The following is a 17,267-nucleotide window of genomic DNA, read 5'->3' as shown; positions in this document are numbered from 1 at the left end:
ACATAAAAAATAAATGTTAGTGGTAAACTTGTCACTTAAAATTGATTTTTACATTTTTTTTTCGTAGAACCTACTTTTTGCAAAGTGTTACTTGTCACTTTTTGACATCTATCAATAAGGATATTTAGACTACGTCCCATAGTAGCAACATCACCATCAAAAAGGCCTTTTACACTTTGTAACAATAAAAACTAGTTTTTTTTTTAAATTAATAATATCTCTGGAACGAACGAATTTCAAAAAAGTTTATAGGACATTTTTGTCTCTAAATATGATCAGGAATACGCTGTTAAAATTATTCGGTTTACTCATGTTACACCGTGTATATTCAGGTATAGCTGGTGGAAGTACTGATGGATAAATATTTCAAGTTTTGTAGCTATTACCACTGCCCCTGTTCCATGATGTCCTAATACTCCTAATCGTATTTAAATCTTTAATGATGCTTAACGGAATGGTTTTATACCTACTAATATATACTTACTTACTACTTACTTTGTTGGCGCGGTGACCCAAAATGAGTCTTGGCCTCCAACACAAGAGCACGCCACTTTGGTCGGTCCAGAGCGGTATTCCGCCAGCTTTCGCCGACGCCGAGCTCACGGAGATCTGCCTCCACTCTATCTGCCCAACGGCCTACTAATATATATATAATAGTTATAGGTATATTTCTCGGAGGTAACTGTGGAACATTTAAATTATTCACCCCCGTCAGAACACAACTTCAAAACACACTCCTTGAGGCTTGGCAAGCTTGGCCAAATTTCACCTTCCCATACAAACGGGCTTTTTGGTTCTCATTTTAAAGATTGTAATGAAACTTTGCACATACAATGACATGACATGAGGTATCCAGGGGCCAAATTCGACACGTACAACTGTCAGATTTCGCATCCACGTCAAATCAACAGTTGATTTTATTGCATATTGAGTGTTGATTCCATCAACGGTGGATAATATCATTTGGTACAACCAAAACTCAACTCTAAACTAAGGGTGGTTCGGTTTGGTTTGCTTGTCACCCTAACTGTGGATTGTTAATGTCAAATTTTGACATTGTACGTATTCGAGAACTTATGATTTCTCCCACATCAACGGGAGATCAACACGATACGTCAAACGTCGCTTGTCGAATAGGGGTCCAGTCCTGTTAGTAGTTTATATAGCTCCAGTTTATAAAACAAACGAAATAGAGCAAAAACAAGTTCTGTATGAAAAATTTAAATTCGCTGTATTTTTTAACAAGCTAACTATTATTAGGTCGACTTGTAACTATGTAATGGAATCTAAGTAATTTAATCATCTTCCAAGGATCGTAGCGTCATGAAAATTAGCAGCTGTATGTAATTCTGGTGACAATACTATAATATGGTACTGTCGAGATGATCTGATGATGGAGACAGGAGGTGGCCATAGGATCTCTCGACCTGTATGTAACTAAGTATGTAATGGAATCTAAGGTAAGTAATTTAACCATCTTCCAAGGATCGTAGCGTCATGAAAATTGGCAGCTGTATGTAGTTCTGATGACAATACAATAATATGGTACTGTCGAACTGATCTGATGATGGAGACAGGAGGTGGCCATAGGAACTCTGTGATGAAACAACGCAACCTAATTGTGTTAGGGTTTTTTAGAATTGTCTCTATGAGTATTAGTTGTCTGTCGTAAGAAAAGTACAGTCAGCGATAAAAGCTTGTACCAAAAATGAATTTTTTGCCAAAAACTTATTTAACTATGGTATCTGAAGCTACATATACTAATTACGGGACTAGATATTATACCTTATACTATTGTAAATACAAAGTTTTAGAACTTTCAGAGCAATCTAGCTACCTAGTCGTTATAAAATGAGAGAGTAACTACGTTTGTATGGAGAACAGAGCTTGCTGCGGACCCTTAAATTATTAAAAGTGGACTAGCTAGAGGGTTGTATATGTAAATTAAAACCAAAATATTACTTTGCCAGTCCGCGAAAATATAACGTGCTAGTCAATCAGTGCTAACCTGTTGTACTCTTGTAATTTTTTTACATGCAATTAAAACAAACAAAGCAAACAAAACAACGCAAATTAACGCCTGAATCAATTCACTATTTGGTCGTATATGTTATTAATTGCCGTCATTGTTGAAAATTCTGTAATTACAGGGATAGAATTCCGACACAGTAATCGTACTACACGTATAGTTTTGGAAAACTACCTATTTTCTGTCAACCTTGAATTGTATAATTTATTAGGCGTTTTGATTGGATATAATTGGATGAAAAAATCAATAACAAACAATTTCTTGTTTTCGTTGTTTACATGTAAACTGTTAATTAAAATGTGTGACTACTATTGAAATATGAGCGGTATAATAAAATCTGTACGGATATGATGGTCGTTCTTGTCTACGTGTTAAAAATCCCACGGTATTAAAAAGTGACAGTTATTTTATCACGTGGATAAAGATGGATAAAGCCATCCATAATGCGCTGGCTGTTGAGGTTTTCATTATGATAGGTTACGACTATCAATCGCGCTGGTTGGTGCGCGCGAAATACGCTGCGAGCCGTTTCAAGGCCTTATCATAATAATTATCAAAACATGGGTCCATAACGGTTAGCGCGTTTTTCGTTCATACAATTACTTAGTTGGCGCGATGACCCAGAATGAGTCTTGGCCTCCAACACAAGAGCACGCTACTATGATCGGTCCGGAGCGGTATCCCGCCAGCTTTCGCCGACGCCGAGCGTTCATATTTACATTGAGTCGAGCGGAATATATGAATGGCCATGATTTCCCGCAAACCGCGCCGCGCGGTCCGCGAAAGCAGTCCGCGGCCTGAGAGTACTGTCACCTCTGCGTAGCACTGAGTATTGTCCTTCCATTTCAGAATCAGCAACGATATACCTAAACGGCAGCCAGCACCTCACGGCGGCACTTGGACCTGAACACGTCACACAAACTGAAGAGCTGATGCTCCGCTTTAAGACCAGTAAAGCTGGGCTGCTGCTCCGGACGGCGTCAGAGCATTCGGCGGATCGGATAGAGCTGGTTGTTGCTGCAGGGAGGGTACGAGCCAATGTGCGGCTAGGAGACAGGGAAAAGGTGAGAAAAGGAAACTTCATAAAATTGAGCACTAATTCACGCTAAGAGGGGAAGACTTCAAATAATTGAGAACTTCTATATACCTATGTACTTACTTATCAGCAAGAATAGTTCTTAAACTACGTTCGACAAGAAAGGTATGGCACAGGGAAATGTTATCTCGCTAGAATCTGGAGCAGCCCAACTGGGGAAGAACCTCCACCTTACAGACTGTTACAGCTATAATTGAACTGCTACGTAATCATCCTGAGTCTGTGTGTCTGTATCGATAGTAGGCTCCCAAGGATGAACCCTTGAAAGCTTGTAGGGTCACAGGCTTACAGGGGGTTACAGGCTTGTAACTCCGATAGCAGCAGGCGTTCATAGGCGACGGAGGCTGCTTACCGTTTGGCGGACCCTATAATGCTTGTTTACCACTGACGCAGTATATAAAAAAAGAGTTGTAGCGCTCATACGCTGCGGTGGCTGCGTAACATCAGGCGGGCCGTACGCTTGTTTGCCACCGTTGTGGTATAAATAAAGATACCAAAAGAAATATGTAGGAAAATTGCAAAAATTGGTGTGTACTGTGGGTGTGGAAGTATTCCAACAGTAAAGTAAAGTAAACTTAATAATATTTGCAAGACTTTTTGTCGAAGAGTATAGTCAATTCCATTTGTATTTTTCAGAATCTCCTAGCAGGCTCAAACGTAGCTGATGACAACTGGCACACGGTTCGTTTCTCGCGCCGCGCCTCCAACCTTAAGCTCCAGGTGGACGGAGCGCAGCCCGTGCGCGGTATGTTATGTACGTATGCACGGGACAGCACCCGCACACTTTTATTTTGACCCCAATGTAGAAGGAGATAAGGTTGGTTTTGGTTTCACTCCGCAGCATGAGCATGGGTTTGATGATGATGATAATATAGATAGTCATATTACGAACAGAATTGACACAAATACAAATGTGGACATTATTTCATAAATACTGACTATAAAATCTGTACCTTACACTTTTAATACAAGACATGCTAAAAAGACAAGAAATCACAAATGAGAACATCATAACATCACACAATAGAAAACTAACAATGGTGTTAAATGTATTTAAAACAACGGAGTGGGACCAAATATAATAGTTAAGTTTAATAAAATTTACTTTACAAAAAACGTTTTTACCAAAACGTTTTTTATTGGTGTTAGATGTCCTGTTAGAGATGTAGTTAGCTGCTTATTTTCCGTTGGTTTCTAGCTGGCACTTGATACCTTCACCTTTTAGTTGGATGCCCTAACTGACTTTGTTTACTTTTCTTTCTCCTGTAGTAACCTATGTGAATGTGCTAAATTTTAAAAATATTCTCTTAAACTGTATTTAAATCAGGATCTTTCGTATTTAATCGGTTTCTAATAAATAAAACTTATTCTTATTTATGAGGTGTGTTTACTAATCATATCACTTTGCAGAAGCTAAAGATTCTAAACATATATATGAATTTATACTTTTAAATTAAGATGAATCATAGTTGAATGGCAAAGAGGCACGCGAGGCTAAAATGCTAATAAGAAAAGAATTTAATAATGTTCTTTCACCAAAATTTCTAAAGTCAGCTCATTCTGACAATCATTCTCTAGAACTAGCTAGCTACAAGCATCTTGAAGTATGGCTCTTTCCAACTAGAATGGCAGTGTGTACAAATGCTCCTGTAGATGATCTGATGTTCTATCCGGCTTTCTATCATGTACAATATTTGTGCTAATTCTGTATAGTTTATGTACTGTAAAGCAACTGTAAATGCTCGCTAAACTGAAATCTCTTGAGCTAGTTTCTTTTTATTTCAACGTCAATGTTGTGTTACCGTCCCTAATCGTTTCATTTCGTAATTGCTAAATAATATTGGTTTTGGATTTGCAGCTGAAACGATTTTAGGTAAAGCTTCGACTTTGGAAATATCGACGCTCCATTTAGGTGGCATGTATCATCCTGAAGAAGAAATTCAAATGACATCAACTTTGCCCAACTTCGTCGGTTATCTACAAAAGTTTGTCTTCAATGGCATGAAGTATATAGACCTAGCTAAAGCCATTGGAATGGGCAACGATGCAAACAACAACAACATTAATCAGCATGATTCTAATATAATATTTACTGGGTCATTTGTCAAACCTGATTCTTTGAATGTATACAAAGCTGTGACATTTAAATCGAAGCATACCTACGTAGGTTTGCCGCTACTGAAAGCTTATGGAAATACATATTTAGATTTTTACTTTCGTACAACAGAGATGGATGGTCTTTTGTTTTATAACGGCGGAAAGAAGCAAGACTTTATAGCTATTGAGCTAGTCAATGGCCATATACACTGTGTGTTCAATCTTGGGGATAACGTGGTTACCATGAAAGACAAATTGAAGAATTTCTTGAACGATAATAGATGGCATACAGTGTCCGTTAGAAGACCGACGCCGAAAATGCACACGCTGCAAGTAGATGATGATATAGAAATGCATACCACAAGTAAGTAATCTTCAGCATCAGAATATTTTAGTAGTATTTGACGACCGGTCTGGCCTAGTGGGTAGTGACACTGCCTATGAAGCCGATGGTCCCGGGTTCGAATCCTGGTAAGGGCATTTATTTGTATGATGATACAGCTATTTGTTCCTGAGTCATGGTTGTTTTCTATGTATTTAAATATTGATATATATATTATATATATCGTTGTCTGAGTACCCACAACACAAGCTTTCTTGAGCTTACCGTGGGGCTTAGTCAATTTGTGTAAAAAATGTCCTATAATATTTATTTATTTATTTGTACCTTTCTTTTCACGTCTCTTTTACATATTACAATCGATTATTGCGAAATATGCTTTTCGATTTGACCTTGTAAAGGTTCATAAGATCATAGTTAAACCAAAAAATCTTGGATGATTGCCTTCTGCGGCTGTTTGGCAACTAATCCTATTTGTGGATTTTCCATTATTACAATTTTGCTTTTCTTTGTCTAGAAGTCGATTTGATTTAGCAAATAGTTAAGTATTAGGTACTAATGATGCCACTATTCGTTACAACTTTCATATTTATCTTTCAGGTTCAAACCTAATGTTGGAGCTAGACAGCGTCCTGTACGTAGGCGGGGTTCCTAAGGACATGTACTCATCACTACCAGTTGGGGTTCTATCTCGACAAGGGTTCGAAGGTTGCATGTCAAGCCTGGATCTACCTGGGGAATCTCCTTCGTTGATGGAAGATGCTGTAGTTCCTAGTTCATCACTAGTATCGGGCTGTGAAGGTATATAATACAAAACAATAATGTTGTTTAAATTTTTGATCGCTTCGTCTGTGAATTAACTAAACCGGCCTGTTCGTCCTTAACTCACAAAATCATAATCACGTTCTTTGGTTGAAGAATTGTCACTTTTGACACTGTCAGATCGGTATCGTACCGCTGTGACTTCTTATCAGCACTGTCCGAATCGTGTCGTATACCTGCTAAATATTTTACTTATTTCTTCAATTTCAGGACCCACAAAGTGTACACACAACGCATGCGCAAACAAAGGTGTGTGCGTGCAGCAGTGGAAAACCTACGTCTGCGACTGTGACCTTACTTCGTTTACTGGACCAACTTGTTACGATGGTGCGTCACATTTTTATCATTTTTTTTTTCAGTATTTTGTCAATTTGTCTACCACTGTATTACTAAAATAAATTGTGGATAGCATTGGATATTAATTGAAAAGGTGTGGACAGTTAAAAATGGATTAATTTATTGCTGGATTTATACCGATGCAGAAAAAATAGCTTCCAAAACCTTGTCTTATCAGATTCTAAGGAGTGTACTTCTTTTAAGAATCTCAATTAGTTACAGTTTAGAACTATGCTTCTGTTTATCGTAGATAGGTACAAAATTCCACACATTATGAAAGATATTTACTTCTTTTCTTTATAATCTTCAGCAAGCGGCAATATATAATAAGTCAAGAATTCAATTTTAATCCAATGATAATTTCCGTATTTACAGAGTCGATAGCCTACGAGTTCGGTCCCGGGCGAGGCATCCTAACGTACACCTTCCCACCGAGCGCGGTGGCAGACACCGAAACCGACCGCGTGGCGCTCGGCTTCGTGACGAGTAAAGCCGATGCTGTACTGCTGAGGATAGACTCTTCTAACACTCAGGATTATATGCAGATGGAAATCGTAAGTTCTGTTAAACTGAGTATCTAAATCTGCAATGAGGAATTAGCTTCCGTGAAGGCTCTGGCTGTGGAATCATCTCTTTGTTGAGGTTTTCCTAAGATACCTACTGTTGAAGGTAGGTTCTTTCAACAAGAGATACATGCAGATGGAGATTGTTAGTTCTATAAGGAACGCGCAGGAACAGTAAGGGGCAGCATATTAGCCCCTTGTTTTTTGGTGTCACGAATGTTATGTTTAAGTTTCCAATTCTCCTTCCACATCCTTTAACACATTCACTGCCCCCAACGAACATGTGCGTTCACCGTCATACAAGTTTGTTCCTAATTCACGCCCCCTGGCAGTGAATGCGTTAATGCGCAGCCTGATTATTGGCGTGAATTTTTTTTGACAAAATAAATTAAGTTTTTTGATTTAGACCACAACAAGCTGACAGAGTTAACACTCTCCAACACGCAAGGAACCTCAGGAACCTCATTTAAGTTACAGGTTTGATCGATGAACAAATTTACCAGCTGCAGATACGATTGTTTCGGTTTTGGTAACCCACAGACAAAACATCCTCCAGACTGAGGAATCTGAGCATAGTCGCGCTACCCCCTCTGCCACGCATACGGTAATTTTACTCCAAGTTCGAGTCGAAAGTGTCTTTGTGTGACGTCTGTGTCTTTGAACGGACCAATCACGGCACGGGACTTCGCTCACCTCGTCCCGCGCACCCCCGCATTTTTGGCATCATCGGTTGCATGAAATAATTGCTCTACTTAAACTCGGTCTAGAGGGTTCCTAGTCTATGGGTATATACCTAAGTAAGCGAGGTCTTCCGATAAATACAGTTTTTCCAGATACCAAAAGACGACAAAATATAATCAAAAAATTAATTATCGTTTCAGATCCGCGGCAACCTCTTCATGGTGTACAACGTCGGCGGCGGCGACCATCCGCTAGGAGACGAGACGGCGAGGGTCGATGATGGTGCATATCACGTGGCTAGGTTCACGAGGAACGGGAGCAGAGCTGCCCTGCAGATTGATAACTATGCGGTTAACATTAGGCATCCACAAGGTAAGACATTTTAATCGTGACAGATAAGGTAATATAAAATACGACAGCATGACCTGATTAATATTTAAGGAAAGCGAGTAGGGGTTTTGGTGCCCTGGTACTTGGGGTCTGATGACAGGGTTGGAAGGAGCATAAGAACTCTGTAGCACAACAGCGATTCCTGTTAGAGTTTACACTGACATTAACATCTCCATTTCTTAATAGATTTGCTAATCCAATTATTCCCAGTAGATCTTAAACTCACTTTAACATCTCAATTTCTCAATTTAATCAAGATAGTTAACAACTGACAAAGAAAAACTTAGTTACTTGGCAATAGCGTTACATATACCTTATCTATCCATTCCAGGCGGCCAACAATCAACAATCTTCAACAGCATGTCGTCCATCACCGTGGGGGGCGGCGCGGGCGGGGCGCGCACGTTCAGCGGCGTTGTAGCCGGACTCGCCGTCGACGGCGTGCGGGTGCTGGACCTCGCCGCCGCCGGAGATGCGTCCGTGTCGGTCAGGGGAGATGCTAGGAGAGCCACGTCGCCGCTGGATAAAGGGTGGATCAATGGAATGCAACAGGTTAATACACCGATGACGAAGAAATAGATAGAATCGGCGATAAAGTTCAGATTGATTAAATGACAGTCTCTTGGCAGTGGCAAGTCGTGGACCGAGAGCTATCTCGCCATTTGCGAGAAATTTTAATAGAATGCAACAAGTATAGTAACTAGCTTCACTACTAGCAAGTCAGTAGAAATAGTTAGGTTAGGATTGTTTGCTCAAGGACGGAGAAGAGCCAAGAGGACAAAAGTCAGAGTTACTAAATTTAAATGACATTGTCGGAGCAGGGAAGAACTTACGGGTAAATTAAACATAAAATTTTGAATGGTCGCTTCTGGCTTACTTGTTAGACTAAAACTTAAGAATAGCCCGATTTCAACATTGTCTTTTTTCAAAATCACATCAGAAAAACGTCTACTTGACGGGACTTCCTCAAAGATCTCTGCAACGACTGTCTGGAATCTTTGCTGGAACTTAGTCTATGTAATCTTGACCATCTTCCGGCGTGGTCTCCAGTCCAGTTAGTTAATAATTAAAATAAATAATTAAATAGCTCTCATGGCAGTTAACAATTTCTGTTGCACAATGCAGTCATACGACAATAATCGATTTTAAACATCACATCAAAATTTTTCAGACGCCACCATCAGGCTACGGTGGTCCAGGTGTACTAGACGAGCTGGTCTACTCCGGTGCTGGTTCTGGATGTAGAGATGATGATGAAGATGCCTGTGTGCTGCCTGATGCTGGGAGTGGAGATGACCTGATCACGCCAGTCTACGTACCTTCTACAAGAAGACCACCCTCCAGGGTGTATAAGGTACTGTTTTACTTGTATTATATTACATCGTCATCATCATCATCATCATCATCGTCATCATCATCATCATCATCATCACTACTTGTATTATCAGGATAAAATACTGGAATGTCTGGAATGCTGGAAGATTACCAATGTGCTGGGTCTTTTTTGGGACTAAGCTAAAAAGCTTTTAGAGAATCACAGGTACTTTTATCGCGTACTCCGAGCCGCTACTCTTGATGGTAACTGTACTAGGTCGATTTGAACAATATTGCATAGTTATTTATACAGGGTATGTCTGACCTTGGGGCTTTAAATCCAGGGCTCGATTCTACTTGCTAAACTGAGCTACTTTTATTATGGCACCAACCCCGAAATCCCGAATTTGTTTTTCACTTTTTCGTACATTTTGGCTCATCAGATGTCGACGTTTTCTATGGAAAAGCCAAAAAAATTTCCCCGATTTTAAAATCAAGCCCTGGATTTAAAGCCCCATGGTCAGAAACACCAAGTATGTACAAATAATAATTTAATTTGGCAGGGTGACACGAGTGGAAAGCTTATGAAGCCGTGCGACGACGAGGACTGTATCGAAGGCTCAGGGTCCAATGGAGAGGAGATAACGGAACCAGAACACCCTATGACCACGTAAGTTATCCATTACATAGATACCTATTTCATAAAGCCTTACTGAAACCTTACTTTGAGTTTGAACCAAGTTTTTGCATACCTAATTGCAGTCAGAATTTTTGTTTTAGGGAAAAGCCAAATATTTTTATTGCATTGGCTCGAGGATGATCGTTTGCAAGGTTACAAGATAATTAAAATGGTTCTTTCAGCATAATTCAAATCAGAACGGTCAAAATACGATTTATAGAAAACAACCGATTCGCAACATTGAGTTTGTCTAGCACCGTAACAGTGGCGCCCAACGTGGGGCCAAAAGGTTAATTAAATGGCGCGAAGCTGACAAAGGCACACACACGTACACACTAAAATTTAGATCATCAAAATACACAGTCGTAACATTCTATTCATTTCTACATTCAATATTCTTTACAGTAACGGCGCCTCAAGCACCCATGGTATGACATCACCGACTGCCGCCATCTCCACCGAACACGCCAAGACTATAGAAGGTTCCACTGATGGTTCTACGGATGCCACCCACGGCTCGACACGCTCTAGCCAAGGAACCACGCCACCTGATCATGGGAATATGCATGCCGGGACAGTTGAGGCTACAACGCCGGAGAAGACCACTCCTACTGACGGTATGTTCGATGTTCATAATCTCTTGCCTACTCTCGAAGTTTCCACCGACGGTGACTAGCGGCGGGGACAAATGGGAATAGATGATTATTGCAACTCTTATATTTTGTACGCTGTATGCGTAAACAAGAAACTAAGGCTTAAACAGTTCTTACTTATTTCACTCATTCAGATACCCGAAGTACCAGCGACCGAAAAGAGAAGCCGCCTTGCTTCTCTTTTCGTTACAACTTAAATATACCGGCTACGCTCGTGGCGCGTAGCTCGCGCTGGCAATGAACGCAGTAGCATCCGTCTTACAAGTACATGATCTTCTGTTTTTACGTTGGACAATCTTCCATTACTTTAAATTCTGAAATCAAAAAAGATTAGATTAGAGAAAAAAATATTGTGGACATTCTCGTAACATATTGGATATAACAAATGTTGATCAGAAAAATTGACCCCTACCAAACTTGATTACAGATCACACCGCAGCCCACTTCACTCCCTCCCTCCCCAACCACCACACGCCCGATGACATCACCCACACGACTCAAGAAGAACCACTCCCCGAATATCCAGACCCGAATGAAAACGACATCGACTCCCGAACACCCACGAACGGAGCCGAAGAGAGGAACGAGTATAATGGGTATGAGCATGAGGCGACGACGAAGTGGTATTTACCGAAGACGACGGATCCGGGGAGGATTGTGACGCCTGAGTCGGAGTTCTTTGCTACTATTGTTGGTGAGTTTCACTTGATTGGATTTGTTTATTTTTATTTCTAACACTAATTTAAAGGCAATGCTGTACTCGTTGAACAGTTGGTACTCTAACATAAGTATAGAGTTAGACCAAGAAAAGTCTGCAGATATTTTGACACCACACGCAGTGCAGGGAGTGATCCCGCTACTGGTTTTCTATACAAACCCAGTACCGGAACCGGGAATTCCCGGTTCTCGCCATACAATTCAGTACTGGGAGCATTCCCTAGTGCAGGTGTTATTTTAAACGTCAAACTTCTATGAAATTATGACGTATAAATAACACTGCCACTGCGTGATGCAGGGATGGTACCTTCTCTCTGCAGATGATTTTACTTCAAAGTATACGATGAGTAGGATAGAGTAAAAGCAAGGACAAGGACATTTTGGCTCTTCACATCTTTTAATCAACTATTGAATGACATTTGCCGATTAAATAAATTCTGCTCATTTTCTCTGCTTTCCTTTCCAGGCATAGTAGCGTCAGTGCTGATAGCCATCATCCTAATAGTGATAATAGTGTTGAAATACATCGTGTATCCGCTGGACCCGTCGTACAAGGTCACGGAGGACAAGAGCTACCAGCAAGGAGCGAGTGCGGCGTTGCTAGGCAACCAGGTATAGTGAATAAACGAATAATACTAATAGTACTAAAGAACATCGTGTATACCCTGGACCCATATATAAAAGGTCACAGAAGAAGCGCCGCGTTGTTAGGCAAGAGGTAAGGCAAGGCAAAGGCAAGGTCTCAAAGAATGATGATAATAGATTATAGATATATACATTGGAGTCATTGCACCCATCGTACCAGGTCACAGAGGACAAGATCTACCAGCAAGGAGTCACCGCCGTATTGCTGAGCAACCAGTTCTATTATCAGCTTTATATGGACAAAGATACATTGATTAAGTAAGATGCGTAAAATCTAAGACAATTTTGTGCTTCGAATTTGACAGTCTATTACAATGAATTCTCTTTGATATGGATAATAGTATTGCGTATAATAATGAACCTCCAGGCCCCTGTTTCACCAACGTGACAGGTGCGACGAATTGTAAAATCACTGTTGCTGACGTCACAGGCATCCATGAACTACGGTTACTGCTTACAATCGGGCGGGTCGTATTCCTGTTTGCCACCATCATTGTATTATTAAAAAAAACTATGATATCGGAAAAAAACAGATATTTCTCTTGCTAAGTTTATGACAATTGTCACAAGAAACACTACAATTGTCACGAAATTCCGACATATAACTCATTACCTGTCAAGAATTACCTACAATTCTTCTTAATCTTTGACAATTGTCAGAAACTTCGCAGGAGAAATATCTGTTTTTTTTCGATATAATAAAGTTTTTTTAAATAATACAATGATGGTGGCAAACAGGAATACGGCTCGCACGATGGTAAGTGGTAATCGTAGCCCATGGATGCCTGTGACGTCAGCAATAGTGATTTTACAATTCGTCGCACCTGTCACCGATGTGAAATTGGGGCCTGGTTTAATTATTGGCCTCCCAAGAGGGTCAGTCGTCAGTCCCAATGTTACGGGATTTTACACATGTTTATTCTTGAGTTCCCATGGTTTTAATTAATTCGTTTCCAGGCTCACTCGAGCTACCAAAGCGGGGCCCCCGCCCCCTCGGGCGCGCGCCTGCAGCCGCTCGCGCTCGCCCGGGACGGCGCGCCGCTGCCCCCGCAGCCCGTCAAGAGGGACGGCATCAAGGAGTGGTACGTCTAAGGAGGTTTTCAGAAAAAATGCTACCGTTTACTTTTTTCGAGTGACCATCAACTTTTGGGTTATTTAGACTCAGAATCGCGAGTACTATTAAGATAAGATAAGATAAAATTTATTTCATTGAGAAATATCCAAAAATTAAAATATTGATTGAGACTAAGAAAAAAAAGTGTCCCCAGTTTTCCATACATATTTTTGGTGTCTATTTTGTAACGGTCCATACGAAATGTACCTATGTGAAATTGCGTTACAAAACTGTAATTTTGTTTGGACACTTTTTATTTCTTTTTAAATCGATTGCCCCCGTGATTCTGAATAGAAGTAATCCAAGAGTTGTGATGGATTATCGAAAAAAAGTAATTGGTACACTTTTAAGTAAAAATGCCCCTAAACGGGACGAGTGTCAATGTCAGTGTCAATGTTAAACGAGCGTTTTTACAATGTCCAATACGATATCGGATGTAGAATACATCCACACTTCCACAGTGTTGCGCGGTCCGTACTTGCAACGGCGTGCCGTGCCTGCTTCAGCGGTCAGGCACACTACAGCAAACATACTTCCACATCTACGCACACAAACAATAATTATCCCGACAGCTACGGGGAGTCCGGTCCGAAATTTCTGCAATTATCGGAAGAGCCAATCCGATTTCGGAAGCCGTGTGGTGTCGTAGCTCATGTATATTATGAAAAAGACAACTGTTAGAAAGTGCCCTGTGGCATGAAGTGTGGTGTGGCTGTTTTGTGTTAGCATTTTTTTGCCAAGCAGGGATCATAAATGAATAAAATAAATACAGGAAAACACATTTGTTACTAATTTTACTTACTCCTATATCCGATATCGGTTCGGACAATGTGAAAAGACGTTGACGCACGTTGGACGCTGCCGAGAGCGTACTTAGAGCGAGACTTTATTCTATGCGAGTCTAAAATGTGAGGAAGAGTGTGGTGTTGAAACTGTATTTTACTAATTTGTCAATAGTATGGTAAACTAAATTGTCAGTAAAAAATGTCTCGAAAATCAAAATCTATGGTATATTGGCCCGGTGAGCCTTATTCAAAGCCGTAAAAATTGGTTTGCCAGACTAAAAGCGATAAATCATGTCCAAAGATAATCAACCTTAAATATTTAACGTGATAGTTTCATTTTGTTTCTCACACTCTTGGCTCAAGTTTTAGGATTGCTCAGAATTTCATCGACCACCATTGTGTTTGTGATATGCTCTGGACATATCAAAGATCGTAGACTAGAGGTATGAATGTACTCTTATCACGAATCCCGTAGTTGCTTCGATCCACAACCTCGCAGGGAACGTTCATGAAAGGAAACAAGATAATGAATGTAATGATAATGATTAAGTTGCTTTAATGCATAAGAAGATATAATAAGATGAAGTACTGACTGATACGCAAGTGTTTAGTATTGTAAATATTAATTACTGTAATGTTTAGTCACTTGTGCGATCTAATGTGCAATTTTTAAGATCAATACGTGAAAGTTAAGTCTAGTTTAATATGGAATTGCATTTACAAGGTTGAAGTTGGTGTTTTGTTTATGTTTTATAGTGTTTCTGTTACATTGTTATTTGTTACTACTTCAATTTTTTGTACTCTTAGCTTATCTATATACAGTTTTCGTGAATTAACTTTTCTATCAAACTTGCCTTCGGTAATATTAATTACATCTAAGGATAAAGTAAATCGCTTGAATGACAAGATATCAAAACCAAATTGTTAATTTAATACAATTGTAAAGATAGTGGAAGTTAAGAAGGGGAGCATAATTTATATGTTGACGATTTAAAAAAGGGCTATTTTAACAGCCTAAAAACGGAGTAAATTAAAACTATATTAGTATGAGCAATACAGGTGAAGTCAAACATTATTATGCTGCCCTTTGAATTCAAGCGGAATCAATATAACGATAATTTTGGCTGCCATCATGAAAATGAAGCATATCGATCAAATGAAGACTACCGTACTTTAAAATTTCAATATCTCTTTCCTATATTATTAGGTCTTGTACACTTTTATTCATAGGTGAGACGCGGCGTTAGAAGATTAGAGAAGGAATCATAATCACTCAAGTTTAAGGTCGAAAATCGCTTGATAGATGCTCTGAAGGATATTGTAAAATACGTAGAACGCGTAAAGTTAACAATCGAGTATGAGCTTGTAGATTTGATATGGAAAGTAGAAAGACATTTTCTGTTTCACATTGCCAATTTCGTTTCATTGCTCAACCTGCAACTGTCCCCTTAGATAAATAGGCCTAATTAAAAAATGATAGAGAAATTTACAACACGTTGTTCGGTTTGGATTTATTGAAAGCTTTAAATATAATAATATAAATGAAAGTTGCGAGTGACCTTCAAATATATTTATAATTATATAACTTGCCATTACACAAGGCGCTTCTTTAATATTTCTCTTGCAGTTTGAAAACTCAGTGCATGTTTCAAAGATTGTTAGTGAGTATCTCAGGTGGCGTGCCACAAGGAGCTATCCTTGGTCCTCTAGTAATAATCTATTATATTGCATGCAGTTTCCTCTTCAAGTCGTTATAAATAAATTGCTTATATTTTTACAACTAGAGTGTACATCCACCGTCCCATTTCCTCTTTCCGATTATATAAAAAACCTTGAATTAGCTTTAAATTAAGACGAAAATCATATTTATATAGATTGTTATGAAGCACAGGTTCTAGGTCTTTGAAATTGCATTTATTGTAAATAGTTAATGATTATGATATTGTAATTAATGAATTTAAGCGGTACTGTACGGTATGATTATCACACTCGTTTTACGGCACAAAATGTTAGTAACAACAGTTTGTTTTGTCAATTTTAGTGTAAAATTTAAAGGTTAATATGGTTGATGATTTGTACCGGGATATTAAGGATTATTGATGCAATTTTCTTATAAGACACGACATGTTATATTAGCTTTGTATCAAGAATTAATTGAAGTGCCTCAATACTTAACCGTTATTGAAGCTCGTATTACATCAGCATTTTTATTAACAGGCTCTATACCTCTTTGTTGGCATTTGAATATACTCATTTTAGTGTAAGTAACTTTATTTCTATTTATAAGAATAGTTTTTATAACCTCAACCGTGACTGTGTTTTAAGAAAATTGCTGTGTTTGTTTTATTATGTTTGTTATTCACCTCAAGTTGTTGTAAACTCGACATTGGTCGGACCAAGTTTTGTTTTAAATGTACATGTGACAGAATTTGAAATAATACCATGTAAATTACATAATGTGCGTGTTTTATTTATTTCCCGCTATCTAATGGGATCCTATTTCATCGCATAATAATTGATTGTCATAATGTAATGTTACGCATAAATTTCTTTTCGCATATTTTTTCTCCAGCTGAAACAGAAAGTATTTTCGAAAATATTTTGCATAGGTTGTGTAGAATAGGGTAGGTTAGGCTAGGTTTGTGTTATAATTTTTCAGAAATGTTAATATTTCCAGCCCAATAACAATTATGCGAAATGAGTTTTATGCCTAACATTACATTAGGACAATCAATTATTATGCGCCGCCTGTTGTTTACCTCTGCCTGTATTTCTGTTTTCTTTTGTATTGTCTTCTTTTATTGAGGTGTGCAATAAAGAGTATTTGTATTGTGTATTGTATTGTATGCGACCCAATATGAACCCCTATCTAATGCATAAAGTATAGAGTGCAGCATAAGAGCCGTCGGATTTTTGGCGTAAATGTGTCGTTTATGCTTCCGATGTAGCCCACAAGATGGCAGAACCTACTATGCACAAGGAAACGTGCCGACGAGAATGGTAGAT

At 39.1% G+C, this 17,267-nt stretch overlaps 1 protein-coding gene across 1 annotated transcript in view; it reads left to right on the top strand.

The window, feature by feature from the left end:
• Positions 1-16,718, top strand: part of LOC134673261 (neurexin 1) — a 255,780-nt gene extending 239,062 nt beyond the window's left edge. Inside the window, exons 15-28 of the mRNA XM_063531225.1 lie at positions 2,879-3,093; positions 3,762-3,879; positions 4,984-5,586; positions 6,163-6,363; positions 6,595-6,711; positions 7,096-7,274; positions 8,165-8,336; positions 8,686-8,906; positions 9,526-9,708; positions 10,232-10,338; positions 10,753-10,964; positions 11,428-11,694; positions 12,184-12,329; positions 13,320-16,718. Of these exons, the coding sequence (XP_063387295.1) occupies positions 2,879-3,093; positions 3,762-3,879; positions 4,984-5,586; positions 6,163-6,363; positions 6,595-6,711; positions 7,096-7,274; positions 8,165-8,336; positions 8,686-8,906; positions 9,526-9,708; positions 10,232-10,338; positions 10,753-10,964; positions 11,428-11,694; positions 12,184-12,329; positions 13,320-13,454 (2,876 nt within the window). The 3' untranslated portion in view covers positions 13,455-16,718. The remainder of the gene's footprint in view (positions 1-2,878; positions 3,094-3,761; positions 3,880-4,983; positions 5,587-6,162; positions 6,364-6,594; positions 6,712-7,095; positions 7,275-8,164; positions 8,337-8,685; positions 8,907-9,525; positions 9,709-10,231; positions 10,339-10,752; positions 10,965-11,427; positions 11,695-12,183; positions 12,330-13,319) is intronic.
• The last annotated feature ends 549 nt before the right edge of the window (positions 16,719-17,267 follow it).

The sequence above is a fragment of the Cydia fagiglandana genome, chromosome 18 (genome assembly GCF_963556715.1).
Source record: "Cydia fagiglandana chromosome 18, ilCydFagi1.1, whole genome shotgun sequence".
NCBI classification, from domain to species: Eukaryota; Metazoa; Arthropoda; class Insecta; order Lepidoptera; family Tortricidae; genus Cydia; species Cydia fagiglandana.
The sequence above is the reverse complement of the archived record's forward strand: the minus strand, read 5'-3'. Positions and strand labels throughout refer to the sequence as shown.